At 38.3% G+C, this 20,527-nt stretch overlaps 2 protein-coding genes across 2 annotated transcripts; both read left to right on the forward strand.

The window, feature by feature from the left end:
* Positions 1-1,134: 1,134 nt before the first annotated feature.
* On the forward strand, positions 1,135-4,613 carry LOC134511121 (serine/threonine-protein kinase greatwall-like). The gene is made up of 2 exons (XM_063324599.1): positions 1,135-1,623; positions 3,656-4,613. The coding sequence occupies exons 1-2, from the start codon at positions 1,423-1,425 to the stop codon at positions 3,803-3,805; spliced, it is 351 nt and encodes a 116-aa protein (XP_063180669.1). The 5' UTR covers positions 1,135-1,422; the 3' UTR covers positions 3,806-4,613.
* A 607-nt stretch (positions 4,614-5,220) lies between these two features.
* On the forward strand, positions 5,221-20,524 carry LOC134511122 (serine/threonine-protein kinase greatwall-like). Its single transcript, XM_063324601.1, has 10 exons — positions 5,221-5,360; positions 6,147-6,235; positions 7,606-7,712; positions 8,039-8,171; positions 8,762-8,934; positions 10,106-11,353; positions 13,293-13,431; positions 16,518-16,631; positions 16,722-16,823; positions 19,272-20,524. Exons 1-10 carry the CDS (start codon positions 5,224-5,226, stop codon positions 19,427-19,429), a joined length of 2,400 nt encoding a protein of 799 aa, XP_063180671.1. The 5' UTR covers positions 5,221-5,223; the 3' UTR covers positions 19,430-20,524.
* The last annotated feature ends 3 nt before the right edge of the window (positions 20,525-20,527 follow it).

Genomic DNA, 20,527 nt, shown 5'->3' on the forward strand with positions numbered 1-20,527 from the left:
TAAACACAGAGGATGGTGCTGTGTAAACTGAGAGCAGAAGGCCTGCACTCTGATAAGGCTGTCACCGGTGATTTGTCAGAAGGTCTGCAATCTGGAAACAGGAGAATGGACACAAGGTCATAACAGGCTGTAAATGCCATCCCTCTCCCTGCTGTCACTTGGAAATATACAAAATAAGGAATCAAAGAAATTGGGGAGCCACCCTGCGCAGGATTCATGGAGGCTGAAGTAATCAAGAGTTGGAGGGAAGCAACAGATCACATTATTCTAACGCTTGATCATAAAATACCTGCCCAGAAAGCAGTTTGTCATCACCAATCCCAAGGACGCCAAGACATAGTGAGGGTTCAGCAGCAACAGTAAGGACTGGAGAGGCAGCGTACTCCTGCACACAAGCCATCCTGACTACGCCACATAGACGCACAACTCTCGGAACCTGAGAGTGTGCCAAGTGTGAGAAAATGTCAGTACACATGAAGCACATGAGAAAATGAGTACATGGAGCCAAAATCAGGTATTTCTTTCTAAATAAATATTACCTTCCAGTTCCTTAATTTCTTACACCAAGTTCTGTTGAATTCCTATGCTTTCAAGCATCCCACGGAAATGAGAGGACAGACTACCTGCTCATAGCAAGTAACAACGTACTGCCCACTTAAGGACCTAGATGACAACTTGAGTAGTTATTAGTCATATCAAAGCATTGAGTTTGTCATAATTAATGTTCTTAAAAAAAAAACACAAAACCAAAACCAAACCAAAACCCACCATAGAATGAATGCTGTAGGATTCTTTTAATTGCTATATACAATAATGAGGACATTTTTAAGGAGTCTGGTGAAGCCAAGAAGGCTGCAATGAGGCAATGTGGTTTAGCCAGATAGCAACAAGAGCCGATCAGAAACATTGGCACCAGAGCAATGCTCGCAAACATCGACAGTAACATCACCACCAACTTTATTCGGATTGTGTCAATAATACACATTTAACTCCTGCTGGCTGGGAGCAAAACTGCGCACACTGCTCACCACACACCACGGGGGTGAGACTCCAGGGCGGGCACCAGCACCACAACACCCGCCATCACACAGAGGCCTGCGTAGCGATGGCGTCTCTAATGGCGACAGTCGTCCTGCAGAGCGGGCTCATGAAGCGCCACAGCGCTGCTGGGCAGCGGCAGGGAGGGAGGGAGATGCCTGCAGCGGGGCCTGCCGCCCGGCAAGGCGGCGCTGCGAGAGGCCTCTCAGGGACCCAGCCGCCACGACTGGCACCTCCCCGCTGCCCCAACGGCCGCCGCGCGCGGGGTCTCGCGAGAGCCCCGCCCTCTTCCCCGCGCCCGCCCGTTGGCCGGTGACGCGGCGGGGCGGGGCGGGGCGCGCGCCGCTTTGAACCGAGCGCGGGGCGGTGGCGCTGGGCTGAGAGATGGGGACGGTAGAGCCGGTGGCTGAGGGGCAGCTGGAGGAAGGTGCCGGGGGCGCCGCTGCCGCGCCTGCTGGCTCTCGGCGCATCGAGGTTCCCCGGCCCCCCTCCATCGAGGAGTTCACCATCGTGAAGCCCATCAGCCGAGGCGCCTTCGGGAAGGTGTACCTGGGCCGCAAGGCGGGCCGGCTCTACGCCGTAAAGGTGAGGGGCCGCGGCCCTCGGGGCCTCCTCCCTGCCGGGTGTTGCGGCGCTGCCGGCCTCCGCTTTGCCTTAACCCCGTGTGTGAAAGGGAGGCCCCCCGCGGAGGGCGGGCTCGTGGGTTGCACTTGGTGCTTTGGGGGGTTGCCGCCTTCCCGTCAGGAGCCTGTTGTCCGTACGGATGTGTTTAGCTTCCTCCTCGCGTTCTTGTTCGCCTGGAGGCTTTGGTGAGGAGGCATCGGATAGCGACAACTGCTTTTAGAAATGCCGTAAATGTTGAGGAAACGATACCAAAAGCCTTCCAAAGCGTCCGTGCGCAATTTGCTTCATGCCTGTAAATACTTGTTACAATGGAAGACCTTCAGCTGTCAAGCCACTGGGAGGGCGTTCCCGCGTTTGTGTGTGAATGAATAGTCTGCCTCTGAGATGTATAAAGACAGCAAACTATAAAAAGGATTTTTGCTGAGTAAACTTTTTTAAAAAAACCTGCACTTCCTATGTTGATACACAAAGACTAAAAACTAGGCTTGTCAGTAGTAACAACTTTACTGCTGGTTTGTGCAAGTTTGAGTTTGCAATTAAAAGGGTTATAATCAGCTGCATAGTACACAGAGGAAATGAAATGTAAAAACAGGCATGCAAAATAGACGTTGCTCTTCAGAGCTATATGTATCTATTTATGTGGGTTTATTATAAACATTTTGAGGTGAAAGCTTTTGTGTAAATCCTTTATCACTATTGCAGTGAAGTTTATGGATTGTTTGCGGCTATAACATTTAAAATGTGCTAAATATTTGCATAGTTAAGGTCAGCACTTTTAATAAGTGTTCTAAACATTCTGTGTATGTCTTGGAAATTTTTTTGTATCAACTTTGATTATAGTAATGGAGACTAATTTTCTACAGTTTAGGTGCTGCATATAAAGTGGTTCGATTGCATTACTTTAGTATATTACACAAGTTTATTGAAACTATTGTGACCTAAAAGGTTTTGTGTAAATCCTTTATCCCTATCACAGTGTGACTTATGGGTTATTCAAGCTACTGAATTTAACATATGCTAAATATTTTTACAGTTAAGGCTGATACTTACATAGAAGGTATCAAAATACACTTCTTCTGTCTTGTTATTTTCATATGTTATCAAGTTCTGTTATTGAATGGTGGTGGTAGCTGTAGACTCAACTTTTTACAGTTGTGTTCCATAAAGAATGGATAAATTAAACTTGCTTTAATATCACCATACGTACTGGACAAAAAGGTATTAAGGTGGGTAAACTTCCAATGTGTATGCAATGCTTATCTAAATACCTATCATCTGTGCTACTATGCATCTTCTGTTCAAGATTAATATTGAGTGGGCATCAATGTGTAGTAGAGTAATTCAATACAGGAACTGGAGCCTAATTCACAGTTACGCTTGTTATTTCGTCCTTGTGAGTTGCATGCCTTTGAGGCTTCTTCCCTAGGAAACCAATATTTGTTGTGTGACTTGATTGTAAATCTTAAGTTTAGCAAAAATTCACTTGCTTTCTCTGCAAAGTTAAGAATTAGAGGCTGGAATAGTTGCAGTCTTCCACGTGAGGATACCAAGATGGGATGGCTTACTGCTGTACTCCGTTTTGAATCCTCAGACCATATATCTCAGCCTCTGAAGAGATGAAAAGACTTGTTCAGCAAGTGTCTATCTAAGCATTGAACACTCTTTCTTGGCTCTGAATTGTGTATGTGGATAAGAGGATTAACTCAGGGCAGCTTAATTTTGGATGCAGCCTAAACCCTCATTTTCCAGTATGTGCAATTGCAGTGAATATTGCTAGTGTGATTTCCATTCAGGACTGAATCAGGAGCAGAGCAATGAAAAAGGTTCTCTAATAACCTGTGGTTTAAAATTCTATATGTATAGGAAGTTACAGCTCTGTTTTATATGTATATACGTATGCAAGTTTGAAGTATAGAGATTAATGAATTGACTGAAGAACTGTGGCTTGAGTCAAGAAAATGTTTATCTACTTGACTTTGTTTTGTTTTTTCAGGTGATGAAAAAAGCAGACATGATCAATAAAAACATGGTTCACCAGGTCCAGGCAGAGAGGGATGCATTGGCTCTCAGTAAAAGTCCTTTCATTGTGCATTTATACTACTCACTTCAGTCGGCTAACAACGTCTATTTAGTGAGTAAATAAATGTCTGTGGTGTTTTATGGTAGTGTTGAAAACGGAGTGCAGAACTATATTTGTGTCTGAAAACATATTTTTATGGCAGTGTGTTTCTTAGTCACTTTTACTTTCTTCTTCCTCAGAATGGTTGAACAAGCGAAATGGTTGAACTCTTCCCCTGGTACCTTTGAAATCTTTTGTGTTCTCTTTTATTACAGGAGAATCTTTTTTAAGATCTAGTCTGTTTTAGGAATATGTAGAAATCTTGGGGAAAACAAAACAAGAAACCATTCTGTTCAAGTATAATCCAAGTGACTGAAAGATACCTTGTGGCTCACTTCAGAGGAAATCTATTTTACTTGTTACCTGTGCTCAAAATTCATTATGGTAGTTGGCCTAGATGACGAGCAAAACTAAATGATAGTCCATGTGGAGTACAGTAAGACTTGAATACGGTTTTATATACTGCCTTCACATAAAAGTAATATGGATTAAGACTGTCTACAAAGGGTCTAGTGTAATTTGTCTGGTTTGCTGTAAGCACACACAGTGAACAGCTTGATTAAATTCTGAGGTGAGGTTGCTATGCACTCCTACAACACATTTTGTGTGTACATGAAGGCTGCTTTTCCTGGAATCTAACTGCTGTTTGAAGTAGAGGTGTTCAGGGTGAAGGATTTGTAAAGGAGATGCTAGTCATATATATGGATAGTATTGTATATTGGAATCTAATTACTAGGGAGATTTCTTGACCAAAACCCCTTAAATTCATTCTTGTCACTGAAGAGTGAGTTTCTGAAACTCCACTGACTTTCCATTCTTTCTTGTATATGACGTGGACCATGATAACGTGTGGATTTGCATGATTTCTTTTTGGATGTGCGTGGGTTTTTTTTAAACACTCTTTTTCATGTCTTAAGTGCATAGTAACTCTCACTGCATACATTTCTGGAAATTTGCACTCATTTCACAAGGTTCAGGTGTGAATTTAATATTGTGTATAAACACTTGCAAAATAAAATAATTGAAATACCACTTCTATACTAATCAAAATATCAGTGGTCTTTGGTTTCAAGCCTTGAATGTCACAGAAATGCTTTGCAATTTATTTTCTATAATATAGAAATCTTTCAGAAGTTAATTTAAAAAGCTGACTACAGTAGTTATTTGAGAGCTGACTACAGAAAGTAGGCTAGGCAAATAATATAAAATAGGTAAATGGTCTATTAAAATAAAATGTTTCATGTCCTCTGTCATATGAAGCTTTAATAATTTTATGCAAGTGAGAAGTATTGTGTGGGAAATGAAGTTCACACAAGGAAGCTTCTATCAGCTTCCACTCTTGGAAATGATATTTTCCTAGGGGTGAAAGCTATTTTATATTTCATTTGCAAATTTGAAATGTGTTTTAAAAGGTTAAATTTAAAACACTTGAATGGCAGGTGATGGAGTACCTTATTGGTGGAGACGTCAAATCTCTTCTTCATATTTATGGATATTTTGATGAAGAAATGGCTGTTAAGTACATTTCTGAAGCAGCATTGGCTCTTGACTACCTTCATAGGCATGGGATAATCCACAGGTAAAACTTACTCTTTTTTTTTTTTTCTTACAAATAAGTACTTGGTAGTTTGGGTTTTTAATTTTTCATTCAAACACATAACTAGTCATTTCATAGTAACAGCTACCTCACTTGCTAGAGCTTCTGGACACTCTTTTTGCATGTGTATGCTGCAGCAATGTCATGAAACAACACCTAAAATAGAATCTGTCCATATATATTAAATGGACAAATAGACACTGCTTTCCTCTGCCTGCTCTCACCCAGTACGGTGGTGTATTAGCAGCTACGCTGCCTCCTAGGTCCCCTCTCCCTGTGGCTTTTAAATAATGACTGTTAGATTGGGAACTCTCTGGATACTGCAAGCATGTAACTATAGGACAAAGGGACATTGACTACTCTAATGCTCCCCCTGTAGTGAAAGTTCTTTGCCGCATTCAGTAGCGCTGTAGAGAACAAACAAGAGAATTTATACTAGAGGTTTGCTTGTCACATGTACTGTCATGAGCAAGAGCTACATATTATAAATGTGATGGTAGCGCTTATCAAGAGCACTTGTTAAACCTGCCAAAACACAACACGTGCAACTCTTGTGACATGCATGGTGGTTTTACAAGGCCTGAGACGTTTTACAATGAGATATGTTTGGTTTGGTGTATACCTCCAATTGGAATCCTCTGCTGACTAAGAGGTGTAACTGAGAAGCAGCTATAATCAATGTTTTGTATTGAATGTTTCTGGACAGGTAACTTTCTTAATATTGCTCAGTTGTCTTTTTGCTGACTTCAACTGTATTTATGTCTTCAGGGATCTGAAGCCTGACAACATGCTCATTTCTAATCAGGGCCATATAAAGTTGACAGACTTTGGGCTTTCCAGAGTTACTCTGAACAGAGGTAAGAGTTGTCTGTGTCTTTTTTTGGTTGTATTAGAATATATTGTTGTGTCACCTTCCCATATTCTTGAGTGCTCTAAATCCCTGTAGAGGGTAGGTTTCAATCAAATAAGCCTAAATGCTGCACTAATACCTGATTTCTAATAGGTAAATACTGATAAGGTACATGCTGGTAAAGGGTCTGCTCTATGCATTGCATGTCAGAAGCTAAAATATTTATTCTTTGGGACTAGGGTGTATGAAATATGATCTAGAGCCATTTCTCTTGAGGGGTATGAATTTCAAAGTTTTCTGTGAAGTCCACTAAGAGAATTCAAAGGGTGAATGAATGATTCTGGCTTTTTTTTTTGGTATACCTCTGGCTAATTCTGTCCTGCAGTTCAAGTTTCTCTGTCCTTACAGATATTAATTTCCAATCTGAATTGGGACTCTCCAGACATTAATATGAGGGATGGGGGAGGTGGCGAGTCCCTAACAGAAGATTATAAATCAGTGCTTTAGTGTATGAACATGCTGTTTTCAAGTAGCAGAAAATATAGCTCAATAGTCAAATGACTGTCTGGCACAGGCAATAGGCAGCAGGTCTTAAGGTGAATAGCCAGTTCCTGAACTAGTTTGCACCTCCAATCCCCTCAGTTGTATCAGCCAAACTAATGCTGTACAGCATCAGTTTAGCTTTTGTGACAGCTGCTAGTGGGTACTTTCTTTTTATGTAGTTAAAGGAACGTAGAAATTCAGAGCTGTCTATGGAGTTTGATTCATGGTTTTAAGAGTATAGAGGAAAATCTTAAGTATGCTGTATTTTCTATAATATACTGCTTTAATTGATAGGTTTTGGTGGGACAGATTATTGTGTCTAGTTGAACATGATATGTAAGCTATAAGCCTGCTTACCTGTAGTGAGCAAAAGATGGCATCTAAGGTTAAATTTTCAGCCATGAAAAATTTGTCTGTAGGTTTTTTTTTTTCAAGATGTCTTTGTGACAGAATACAGGCTTTGAATCAAACTTACCATAGGCTGGAATTCCTACCTAAAAATCAAAGCTGATATCAAGTTAGGAAATGTAACGCTTCCAGCATAGTGTGTCGGAAAAGAAATAGGACTCTTACAGTTTCTGTATTTATAAACTGTAATTTTATGAAGGATGTACAGGAAGAAAGAGCTTGTGTTGAATAAGAATGTATAGGTATGTCTTCACTTGGGTTTGGTAGCTTCTTTTGTATCTTTGTTCAGTATGTGAGTAAATTTTTTTTTTCCCCCTTGATAAAACTTAAGTTCTGTTTAACTTTAAGTTTACTTAAGTCTGTAATCTTGCTTATTCAGTATCAAAAGGAAAACCTGATCCGCTTCATATTTTTGTCTGTTTATAGAGATAAATATGATGGATATCCTTACTACACCATCAATGGCAAAGCCAAAACAAGACTACTCACGTACTCCAGGACAATTGTTGTCCCTCATCAGTTCACTGGGTTTTGTAAGTAATTTTCGCTATCTTTGAAGTATTTCATTCTTTTAACTTACTTACTATCTTAAATGTAATAGTAGGAGTTATAAGGCTATTATTGCACCTCTTCTGCCAGCTGGTAGAATGACTTATGGTGTTTCCAGTACCTTGAAGTTCTGAAGTGATTACCTTGGACTATATTTCAAATGGCTGACTATCAGTTGTGTTTCAAAAAACTTGGTAAATGGGCAGGGCTAAGCTCCAATGCAAACATAATATGTGAAGTCATGCTCTCTGTCCTGGATGTTTTGTTCAGGCTCTATTAACATTTAACTATGCTTCTTACTGTTTGATAGTATACTCCAGTTGGAATGAAGATGCCAGAGCGCAATTCAAGTCAATCATCTGACAGTCTGCATGGAGTGGCTTCTCCCTTACCTATGGTCCAAAAGGAAAATACCCCTCTTTCAAGTAAATTATTCAAAACATGTGAGTATATCAAGCCTTATACTGACTAATACTCTGGCTGTAAGGTTGTGGTCTTTTAATTTTATGTGAGTAGCTTGGACCCACTCAATAGAAGGTATGCTTCCATCAGTGTCTTGCTGTGTACTGTTCCTCCAGTACTTAAGGTCTGACACTTTTTCACCTACACTACTTATGTCATCTTTTAATTTTTTCTTCAAATGTGCAACCACTGAATTCAAGATGACCCTTTAAGATTTTACAGAAATTGTGTCAGTTCTTGGCACACTTTCACTGAAACTGATTTAATATAGCAACACATGCTTTCATTTAAATTGTCTTATCTTGTTGCTTTCTTATTTCTAATCTGGAATGAGAAAGAATGTTATTATGGTGCTAATGTTCATATTGCTTTTAAATTCTTGGCAAGTCCCTCCTTCAAAAAAAAGAGTGAATTGACTATACAGGAAAGATGACAAGAAAAATTATGATGTCATGTATAGCTTTCCATAACTTTCTTCAATGTGAAAGTTTGACATAGTGTGAAGCTGGTTAATATATATTGCCTATATGTATCAACATTTGATTACTTCATATTTTTTTTTCATCTCAAGATCTTGACACTTCTCAACTAACTCCTGTGATGCCAGTGAGAAGTTTAACTCCTACTGTACTTCAGTCAAGAAAAAGGTTTGGTACCTCCAGTGCCGGTAGTCAGTCGCACACATACTTGTCCAGTACGGAATCAGAATGCTGCAGCAGCCCCAGGTGGGAGAAAGATGTAGAGGTCAGGACTGTTTCATTTTCCCACTGTAAATTAAAATTGGCTTGTATTTGTATATGCGCTGTTCTAGATCCTCTACTTCCTTCCCCCAGTTATTTCACATGTAGAAAAGCCTTCCTACAGGAGAAGGAACAGGGGTTGTAATCCTTGCCAAATAGGAGTTTTGGATCAAACCAGTGTTATTTTTTTTTCTGCAAACAAATAGTAGTCCTCTGCAATATAGCAGGAAAAGCAAATGCCATGTAGCCTGCAGCAAAGGAGTGAAAGAGAAGGCCTATACTGAACAACACTGGTTTAGCCCTGTTTTTCACGAGGTGGGAATACTGGGAGCACTGGATCTTCAAAAGCTGACCTTGTCCCTATAGTTTTATTAGCTCAGCATGCAGGTAAAAGAATTTCTTTAAAAGGCAGAACTTGGGGAAAAATAATTAGCAATATACACTTCAAACTTCTACTAGCTATTAAAAACTGCAAATGTTTAAGGTTTATATTACTGAAGGGTTTTGTATCAATTAACTAACACCAGTAATTATAGCTGATACAAAATACTTTCTCCTGTTTTAAACTGTCGATGAAATTCTGTACAAATACAAACCTAAAAGAAAATGCTGCTGTGCTATTTAGTCCCTTGCCATGATTCCTATTTAGATCTCACACAAAAAATTCTGTTTAAAACAATTTATAATTCTTTGTTTTATCCGTTCATTTCCCAAGGTCTTGGTTTTAGTATTGTGCTACCAAAATAGTAGTAATATCAGATTTTCCTTTTGGCATCTCTGAAGTATAATATGCCACAGGGTACTATGATGAGGTTCTTTGGTTTGGCGTTTCTTGGAAACTGAGAACTTCTGTAGCTTAACTTCTTAACAAAATCATAAATACAACTTTAATTGCTATACTTCTTCATCCTTAAGCATTTAAAAATATTGCGTTATCTGTTGTATTCCAGCAAGCTTATTTTATGTTCTTAAAGTCAAATCAAATTATCCCTAATTTAGTTTTGTCTAATGTGTTATGTCAGGTTTGTCACTACTGGTAGTTATAAAGATTAAGTAATGCTTGCCAATTTGCAGTTTTTTATGGAAGTGGAAACAAGGTAGTTCAAAGGACGTGTTTCTATAATGCTGTAATCCTATTTTTCTTGATAATTAAAACTTATTGTGCTCATTTGCAGCAAAGCGAAGGTGAACTATGTTCTACAATAGTCAAACCAAGTAACAGTGGGTCGGCTCTCCTTTCAAATGTAGAATTGCTGAATAGCAAAAGTATTGAAGCTTTAAAGAAAAAAGAACTGGAGTCTGCCATTTCTCCCATCGGCAGCAATGATTCTGGCAGTAGGCAGAAGTTGGGAAGTGAACATCCTGATGTAACAGATACTCCTGTGACCACACTGGATGTGAAAGGCTTAGTCAGAAAATGTCTTTCAGGAAATAAGATTTGGGAAGAGAAACTCTTCATAAATAAAAGAGAGATGATTAATGAAACAGCAGAGACTTCCAGTCAGCAACAGTCACCTTCAAGGCAGAATGAGCCTGTCAAGCCTATCAAAGAAGAGGAAATTTTTGAAAAGCCAGGTGTAAAAAGAAGCTTTGAATTAGTTGATACCAGTCCTTGTCAGGAACTTAACTATGTTAAAAAAAGCAACGCTGAATATAAACGTGGCTGTCAGATCTCAGAATTTCCAGCAAACAAAAGGACAGGTTTGACAACAGAAATTGAATCCATAATGCTTTGTGATGATGGATGCCAACGTGACACCTGCAAAAGCAAGGAAGAAGTTGAGAGTGTTATTGGTAACAAGCAAACAGTAGAAAAATCACTTACTCCAACTGTAGCCAAAAATCTTATGTGTGATCTGGATGCAGACTATGAAAAGGGTGATAAAAAGGACTATATGAACTCAAGTTTTCTAGGCACTGATGATGAAAAACCTTTGGGAATCCTCAGTGCAGATTCTGATTTATCACTTCCTGAAGTGTCTGTTACAGAAAGCCATTTAGAAAAGCAGCTTTTAGATTTGGACAAAAGTGTTAGAGACCTCTCCTTTGAGGAGCCAAAAACAGAAGGCATACTAACAACATCACCAGAGTCCCGAGATGCCTCACAAAATGGAGGGGAAGCACATACTATCCAGGACTGCAAGCCATTACATCATGAAAAGGATAATGACCAAACGCACATGAAGGAAACTTATCTTGACACAGTTTCTTCTCCTTCAGAAAAGATGATGGAAGCGCTGAATCTCTTTAAAAAAAATGCTGTTGTTTTTCGAAGTTATAATAGTTCAATTAATATATCCAATGCATCTGAGCCATGTAGCATGGCTTCCTTAGATATAATGGATCTCTCACCTGCTTGTAGTGGCTCTTACCCAACAGCTATTACTCCATTACAGAAAGGAAGACCTTATAGAGTCTATCAGGTACGTAAGGACACACGTAGAAACTGTGCATGCATTAGACATTGGTGATCTGAAATGATTTCAGTTGTTAATTTAAGGAAAATTGAAGCGGTTTGAGTTAATCAGTCAAAATGACCTTTGCTGACAGGCTTTCACTTACTGCACTTGTGTGGCCAAAATTATAATTTCTGTAAGAGCTTAGCAATAACTGTATGTCCACTGGTTTGCCTCTGGCTCAACATGCATTGCTTGTCACCTCTCTGAAATTCTTAGCTCTTATAGTGAACTGGTAAAGAAAGTCTGTGGTATTTAATCTCATCCTACTTTTAGTGCAATGTGATACTTTCTGTGATTAATTATACATTTCCTGATGTAGTGGGAAGTCTTTGATTATTTTTTTACCTCTTTTTTTCTTTTTATCCCACATTCCTCCCAAGACAGTCTGCAAATGCTGTTCAGCTGCTAGTAACTGCTATTATGCCTGCTATTTTCTTTTTTTTAATCCTGATAAAAGTGATGGTATAATGTGTACTTTCAAGTGCCAATTACAAGCCTATTACAGAGACTGACGTAAATAGTAATAGCTGTTTGCAGGTTACGAAGTTTTTGCTTTGACCTTTTTAGAATTCTGATAGTAAGTAAAAATCTTAGTGTCCTGAAGTAAATTGGAGCCCTGATGTAGGAAAAGTGAAAGTATACTTTCAATCAGTGTATCCTGTTTTGTTTTGGCGTAGCTTTATAAGACCTTCATCCAGCTACTTAAGTTGTAGGATTTAAAGCTTTCTGACAGAACTGGCAGTGTGTTGTTGAATGATTTGGTGTACCAAAAGGTGACATTTAAAAATGTAATTTTTTGGGAAACCCTTTCTTCTGATGTCTTTTGCTGAACTACTAGCTTCTGTTTCATCTGCATAAAATCTTAGTTGACTATGAAACATAGCTTGCAATCAGCTGAAATGGAGACAGAGTAGTATGCACTTCATCTCCTGAGAAATAAATTACTGATGGCATTATATGGTTTTGTAACTTAGACTTGAACAGGAGGATACCTTTTTCATATACTTTTGTGATTCTCTTTAAACTCACATGATTGCAACCTGATTACCTGTTCCCTATTTTAATAGTGTATTTTCTAGCCTTTATGGCGTCGTGATAAGAAATTGATCTCTGCTGCACTGAAGATGAAGTTGGAAACAAAATTATACAAGTTATATGGGAATTAAGGGTATATTGAAAAATGAAGAGCAAGAGTCTCTGCAAGATAACATAGTAGTATCGCCAGGTCATAACAGAAATCTTTCATTGCAGTCAGCCTTTGGCTATGAGGATATATTGACCTCTTTGCAAGCCTGCATATTGTATCTTCAAATAATGTCACAAATTACTTTCAGAAGGTTTGTGTAACTGTAAACAGTCACTAAGCCTAACTTGAGCAGGACTTTATCTGCAAGCATTATGCAACCCATAGGATACAGGTTAAACAATGGGTTCATTTAATATATTTTTTTAGTACATCTGGTATGCAATATGCGAGAAAAATCAAGATTCTCCTTTTTATTTTACAGATATTTGATATATAGGCTTGCTTTTTCATTGGCTAATATTAAGAACTAACTGCTAAAATGGAAGGCTATTTTGACACTATTTAGTAGGTTATCTTCACACTTGAATTTGAAAGAGGAGTTTAAGATTGGTTGGGTTGGTTCCTTTTTTGGAGATATTACTTGTGGATTTGACACTGGAGGAAGAACTTAGGGAAAAGTGTCTTAAAGAGTAGACCTAGATTACCGGTTGAGATAAAGAAGTGAAAGCACATTTCGCACATGCTTTTCTAGGAGTGTGCATTTTGTGGCATGACTTGAACTTAAATATCAACTGTTACACCCACTACTAAAACTGGATAGGGGAATTTCTCTGCTAGTTTTGTTTGACATCTGAAATCCTTGTTGCATCTTTTAAGACACCTCATCAGGGAGATGCTGGCACACCATATAGGACTCCAAAGAGCGTAAGAAGAGGAGCCGCCCCAGTAGAAGGTGAACGCATCCTAGGAACCCCAGACTACCTCGCACCTGAGCTGCTTTTGACAAAGCCTCATGGTAAGACAAACAAACCATGGAGGTTGTAAATACTTGAAAGGTGACATATTTACACTTCTAAAAGGTTCTAGAGCCTCTAGTCTAGAGGCTCTCTAGGTTCTAGAGTCTCTAGACCCTTTAAAGCAATACAATAGTGAATTCTTTAAAAATACCTAGTGCTTATCTTTTGCCAATGTGGGTGGCTGTGTTTGCTTCAGCTGCTCCTTCTTTTTTTTTCCCAATGGCCAGAGGTTTTGACTGTCTCGCATAGTCTTGCCTGCTGCTAGTCTAATGCTTTGGAAGCTGTGCTTAGGCAGCCTGAGACTTGTGTGTGCCTTAGGAATCATAACTTGGTCATCCTGAGTGTCCTTAAAGATTCTTGGTTGGGGAGGGGGTAAGCAATGACACAGACACATAATTTAGTGAAGTTTAGTATGAAAGGATTAAGCCTCCAATTATTCTTAGAATGTATTCCATGTTTATTGATATTAAAGTGTTACGTGCATCCAGACAAGTTCATGAAGCTGCATTAAAATCAGTTATTGAGTTCACTGACCTTATGAACCACTCAAGATTTCTGGCATATAAGTGGGCAGTAGTAGACATAAAATATTTTTTTTTATTTTGCAAAATACTGTAAGAAAATAAAATAGCACAACTTTGAAGTGCGTAAGTTTCTTTGGCTCAAATCCTGAGTGCTACTGAGATCAACAAAAAGTCTGAAATATTTTCCTGCTAACTTGCAAGAACCAATAACAAAAAATAAGTGCAAAGTATCCCTGAACTCTTCTTTTGTAGAGCTAATAGTCTTAAGAAAATTATGAGATTTTCATTGAGAAATAGTGATTACTAATCTGTGGCACAGTAAAATTCTGCTGTGTGCAGCCAATATACATGAACTAAAATGGCATAAAGAGATTTAACAAGTTAACTATGACAACTGAAATTACTGAACATACATAGCTGTTGTGCACTCCCCATTTGGGAATTATTTGGGAGGCGTTAAAACTGGATAATAGTTTGGAAATATAATCAATGCTACTTAGACAATGTGATAGTTGGTTGTGAGGTGACTTCATGCAATTATTGAGTGTCTTCAGGACTTCAGTGATAACTTGCAAAGAGTCTGGGTTCTATGTCAGGAAATGTCAAATATCTCATTACCTTCAATGAAGCCAGGGTTTTCTGGCTTTGGAACTCAAAACTTTCCCTCATGAAATAGTTCTGTTGTTGTTAACTTGCTTGTAAATGTTGTTGTAATCCTAAACTATAATCATGTTACAAAACTATTTCTGTTTCTAACTTAGGTTTAACATTGCCATCTTTCTTTATTGTTGAGTTACTACCTTAAGAAAAAAAAATCTGCATTCCTGTGCCTTCAGAGGAACATGCTTTAATATTTGATGTTTATATTTGTTAGGGGGTTTTGCAATAATTGTAATGTTCTTGCTTTGTTGTCTTTTCATATGGAGGGACTCTGATCTCTGGTGAGTTTGCTATATACTGTGCAGAAATGGAGTATTCAGCATAACTGTAAACAGTCAAAGTATAACTAGATGACAATTTCAAAGAAAAGTGGTTTGGGTGAACAATGTTTCTATATGAAAGATATGTCCAATATGCACTCCGCAAAAGAATGTGTGATGCTTCCACAAAAGATTCAGGAAACATCAGTATCACTGTGACTAGGCTATCAGAAATCACACACATACACCTATACTTCAGGAGAAAAGTCAGCATTCCTAAAGATATTGTATAATGGGAAATAAACCAGAGACAATTTTTAATTGCTTCCTTTCACTTTGTGGTCAGTCTGAACTACCTTGTGTATGGGTGAAGAAGGCTCAGATGCTCAGGACCTGGTATTTCAGATTCTTGCTTCAAACACTGATAGGCATGGTTTAGCAGGGATATGATAGGAGTTAATCTAATCTTTAGTTAAACTTTGGGTGTGAAAAATTGCTGCTGAAGCCTGGGTTACTGCATTCTTCAGAGCTGTTATCTTACTAGACTTTGACTGAAGCTGGTAATATTTTAGCTGAACATCCAAGTACCTCTAACAACAGTGGATGTAATATCACAGCTATGGTACGCTTAGCTTGGTGGGACGCACTTACTGCTGTTAAAAGTTGCTAAAAGTGCATTAGATTAATAGTTATACATTTCATTTTTCAGCACTTCTAAACTAAAGTCAATAGTCCTCTTGAAATGGCTCAAAACATTTGTTTTCTCAACTTGGAGGTGTTTTTATTTTTTTTTATATGCCAACAAAGTCAAGAAAAACTACACTTATTCTCTTCGAAATTTATTTTTTTTTTTCAGCAAGTGTGGCATCTATTATTTATATAGTGGAGTGGGCATGGCCTAAAGATGCAGAAAGCTTAGAATGTGTGCAGTGGTGTCTGGGATTGCTTTGCCTGCTTGCTTTTAAGTGGGTTAATAAGATGGGTTTGGCAAAGAAAAAAAAAAACACAAACAAAACCTGGAATGTGGAAAACCAAAATTATTTAATAACAAAGGAGAGATAGCTAGTAATTACACGTAATTACACGCTGCCCTAACCAACTTTAGTATAATGGAAAGTAATTCCAGCTTCTTGCATGTTGGCTCATCTCTGCAAGCTATCTTTCAATATTTTGACCTAAACTTAGGCAAGTGAAAACAAAGTTCGATAGTTTGAATTCTTGGAGTCTTCGCAAAGAACCGAGAGAAGGATACGGGTTACAACATTGAGCATTCATCCGGGCTCTAGAGCAGTTGTTAAAGACAACTGTTTCTTATCACAAAAAAATCTTTTGGTGAATTTGGCTCCTGGATTCTCTGTGATGGGAGTTGATAATTAGATTGTTCTTAAGAGCCCCCTTGCTTTTATACCCTGGTATTATCTATAATGAATTAATGAGCAGACTGGCTTTAAAAAAGCCTTTTAATATGTTTTTAATCTTCTGTATGATTATTAAATACAACTTATTTTGCCTCTTCCTTCAATTCCATGAAAATTTTCAGGATTTAAACAATTTCTTCAATTTCTGCCATGGCTAATCTTCAAATCTTTGCAAATATCATTAAACCTTTGTTAGTGTAATGACTTGAATTTCTCTTATCAGGTTCTGCTGTAGACTGGTGGGCCCTTGGAGTTTGTCTGTATGAGTTTCTAACTGGAATTCCACCTTTTAATGATGAAACACCAGCACAAGTCTTTCAAAATATTTTGAAAAGAGGTAACCTGTTTCAGTAATCAGGGAAAGTATGTATTTCCAACATCTGTTTTATGGTTTGAGTTTCTGACTCATCTATATCTTTGTCTGTAGATATTCCCTGGCCTGAGGGTGAAGAAAAGCTGTCTGATAATGCCCAAAATGCAATAGATATTCTTCTGACAATTGACAGTACTAAGAGAGCTGGACTGAAGGGTTAGTATTAAAATTCTCTTTTGTTCTTTGCAACTAATTAAAAATTTCAAAGTGGTGATGTCCTCCTCCTGAAACTTAGACTAATAAACTTTAATGTCTATTTAGGTTCCATGTATAGTGCCTGAACGCTTAAGTTGTGGTATTTTCTGTATTGTGGGATTTTGCCCTTTTGAATTAGGAAATTTTGGGAGGTGGGATGTTTTGGTTTTTTGAATTGAACTTTTGTTTTGCTTTAATGCAGTTTTGCTGTTGGTGTTTAGTGTTTGACATCTGATATACCAAAGTTCCCTCATCTAACTGTTTGGGGTTTTTTGACCTAACTGATTTTATGAACCTTGATTAAAAGCCTATAGTTTGGGAGAGAAGCCTCCTACAAAAGTTATTTCAAAGGAGCTTTTTCTTAGGAATCAGCCTTTCTTTACTGAATGTACAGGGGAACACAGAGTTAGACAGTATATACTAGACAAAGTCTATATAAATTTTTTTCCCTTGTAGAAGGACTTAATGATTTGCTACTGTAACAATGACTATAATTTATATAAAAAACATAAAATTAATAAAGCAAAGGAAGCTTAGAGTGAGAAAACTGCCCAAGAAATCCATAGTTTTCTAGTGGAAGGGAAATTATTATGTAAATTCTTACTTGTAAAGAGAATAAAGGCTGGAAGCTGAAACCAGGCCAAATCAAGTTAGAGAGGGCACATGGTTGTAAATGAAGATCATGATGTCAATGGGGAATTCTGTGGCTCTAATGTCTCTCTAAAAGCATCTAATATCTTGATTTGAAGATGGTCTTGTTAAACACAAGTTATTGGCTTTATTCCTGAATATTAGGATGAAATCTAATTGTATGTCCTGTATAGGAATTTAAACTAGATGACATAAAGGCTTCTTCCAATCTGAAGCTCTTGGAAATTCATTCTTTGTCAGGACCTTTAACTGTATCCAATCTCTATCCAATTTATATGCCACTGAAGTGAAGTTGGATGAGTAGCTTTCAGGACAATCGTTAAGTTTCCCTCATTGTAATTGAGTTTTCATCATGGTCTGTTATATTCTCCCCCCTCCCCAACACATACGCTCTCCCTCTCTCTATTTGTCCAGTGTGAAGCCTGACTTACTGAGAAATCCCAGTTATGCCATGTCCTAGTGTTGTGCTTCTATGAGTTCAGTCTTCCCAGATAAGAGAAGCTTTAAAGCAGTGTTTAGCAGAGAACACGGGTATCCAAAGTTTTTGGGTTTGTTTTTCACTCCCCTCTTCAGAGAGGTGGGCAGAAGCTGACCGCCAGCTGTTGTACATATTAATATTTCTTTGGAAAAGACAATGAAGTCTGCTCACCCTTTCAGCTGAAAACAGCTTTCAGTATGTGAGAACTTTAAGAGCAGAACTACATACAATTCTGAGATAGTGGATCTGTGCACTGTCCTGCTGTGTGTATGGTTGCTGAGGCTATTAGAAGACTGATTTATTGCCTTTTGTCTAAAATAAACTTTAATACTGTGTTATATTATTTGATCAGGATACGTAGAGATAATAAACAAGTGTTAATGTCTTACTGTCTTAACAGCTAAAGAAAGCCTGTAGTATGTGCTTAGAATTTAAATTTGTAGTGAATGTTTGTTTTGGTTGAATTTCCACCTCCTTCTAAATGTGGATTTTCTTTTAACTTGTTCTATTATTTTTTGCTATTTGCTTTTGATTTTTTTCATGGTGCAAGTGATTAAAAACATGGGTTTGTATCCCACTCAGCTGAAAAGGTGCTTTCTTGGATTGAATCAAAGTAGCAAAGCCACTTTCATCAGGGGGTGGTGTTTCCAGGTTACGCAAAAGACACATCAGATCCTGTGTGCCAGGAAGTCACCTTCTGGTCAGGATGAGGCGGGGGAGCTCTTGAGTCGGAAAGTCTTGCAGCTTGGTTAGTTATCCCACCTTCAGGCTGGGAAAGAGGAATCTGGTGGTCTGTGGTAACTTCACCATGATGGTGTTTAGACTTCTGTGTCTGGTGGTGGGGCCAGAGGGGACTGTAGAAAGCAGAGGAGGGTTCCTCTGTGAGCTGGCAAAAGGCAGGTGGCCTGGAATGGAGGAGGGTCGGAGTGACTCCCACATGTCTACTCAGCAGAGAACTTTGGCAAAATTAGAAACAGACTCTGAAGTGATGCTTAAAACTTCTGTGGTGCGCTGCTGAGAAATGCCCCTAGGGCATCTCTGATCCACTGTGTTACTATGTAGAATAGGTTCTCCAGCTGGGGGAAGACAGTTGGCATGACAAGAGTTTGATCCCACTGAGGTTGGGGGTAATCAAAACCCAATTGCAATTTGCACTTTTGTGAATTTCCAAAACAGCAAAATAAGAGCAAATTACTGATCGCTGTGCATCAAGGGAACAAAGTAACTACATGGCATAGACAAAAAAAAGTTTATAATGCTTATATGAACTTCTGTTGCAGAACTGAAACATCACCCTCTCTTTCATGGTGTGGACTGGGATAACCTACAGAACCAAACCATGCCGTTTATACCTCAGCCGGATGATGAAACTGATACCTCTTACTTTGAAGCAAGGAATAATGCTCAGCACCTGACTGTGTCTGGATTTAGCTTATAGCATCAAGATAAGTGAACTTTTTCCATGTTTGTGCACACTTACAGGTTGCTCTGTAACACTAGCTTGGTCTTAACTAAGTTTCCTTGCCAAATTTAGAGTGTGTTTTAAGTTATCAGGCTGGTTTTATTATTGTATCCTTTATTCTAAAGTGAAACTACTGTACGAAACTTTGCTGGTGTCAAGTGCCTTCATGTTACTACTTATCTCACTTACTGCACCTTACTAAGACGCCAGAGCATTGTATTTCTTGGAGCTAATAACACTTGGCAGTGATGGGGCTTTATTAATAGCAATTAATTACTCGTTAGGATGTGTAAAGTTATTTCCCAGTTAAACTTAATAGGGAAAGGACATAAATGCATGCTACTTGTATCTAATTATAACTTACCAGTTGGTGGTTCAGTGTAACGTCAGTCTTGTTTGGGAGTAGTCCTTTTTGACCAGTTTGAATATATATCCACTGTGCAAAGATGATGTTTTTACTCAAGGTGGAAAATTGCAATCTTAATGCAGCATTGAAACATCTGTCTTCTGTTTGTCTTATCCCAAGAAGGGTTGAAAGAGACAGTGTTGTTCAAAGCTGACTTGGCTGGCTGCAGCATGTGCAGTTTCACTTTAAACTGTTGCATTGTAACCACTTACACTGTAGGAAGACGGACTGTACAGTGTACATTTTAGTAATTTTTTAAATAGAAAATGCTGAGTATCTGTGTTTGTGCTCACTCATGTCAGATGATAGAAAACAAACAAAAATCACCTGAGTATTATCTAACAAGTGAAGTATTATTCATACTGAAGCTGCTATATACTAAAGAATATAATGCATTGCAAATTAGCAGACTGTTGTTCTGTAAACTCACAACCAGATCTTCGATTTTACTAGAACTTAAGTTACAAGTATTATAAATCCTAATTAGGGGGAAGTATATTTAAATCTATTTTCAAATGCAACACAAAACTTGCTTCTGCTCAGTTTTAGGGGTTTATTTGTAGCTAATTATCTTCAATATTTTTCTTGAATAAGTATCTTCCTCAGCTAGCTGACTGAAGATTTTTAGTTTTCAGGTTCATACTTGCTAGATAAAGATCACTTGTGCT

Source organism: Chroicocephalus ridibundus, chromosome 2 (genome assembly GCF_963924245.1).
Source record: "Chroicocephalus ridibundus chromosome 2, bChrRid1.1, whole genome shotgun sequence".
Classification (NCBI taxonomy): domain Eukaryota; kingdom Metazoa; phylum Chordata; class Aves; order Charadriiformes; family Laridae; genus Chroicocephalus; species Chroicocephalus ridibundus.

Excerpts from the sequence above, each read along its gene's own strand:
- LOC134511121 (XM_063324599.1), top strand. The coding sequence starts at position 1,423 with ATGGGGACGGTAGAGCCGGTGGCTGAGGGGCAGCTGGAGGAAGGTGCC. Across the intron at positions 1,624-3,655 it reads GCCGGCTCTACGCCGTAAAG|GTGATGAAAAAAGCAGACAT; the intron begins GTGAGGGGCCGC and ends TTGTTTTTTCAG.
- LOC134511122 (XM_063324601.1), top strand. The coding sequence starts at position 5,224 with ATGGAGTACCTTATTGGTGGAGACGTCAAATCTCTTCTTCATATTTAT. Across the intron at positions 11,354-13,292 it reads GACCTTATAGAGTCTATCAG|ACACCTCATCAGGGAGATGC; the intron begins GTACGTAAGGAC and ends GCATCTTTTAAG. Across the intron at positions 16,632-16,721 it reads TCAAAATATTTTGAAAAGAG|ATATTCCCTGGCCTGAGGGT; the intron begins GTAACCTGTTTC and ends CTTTGTCTGTAG.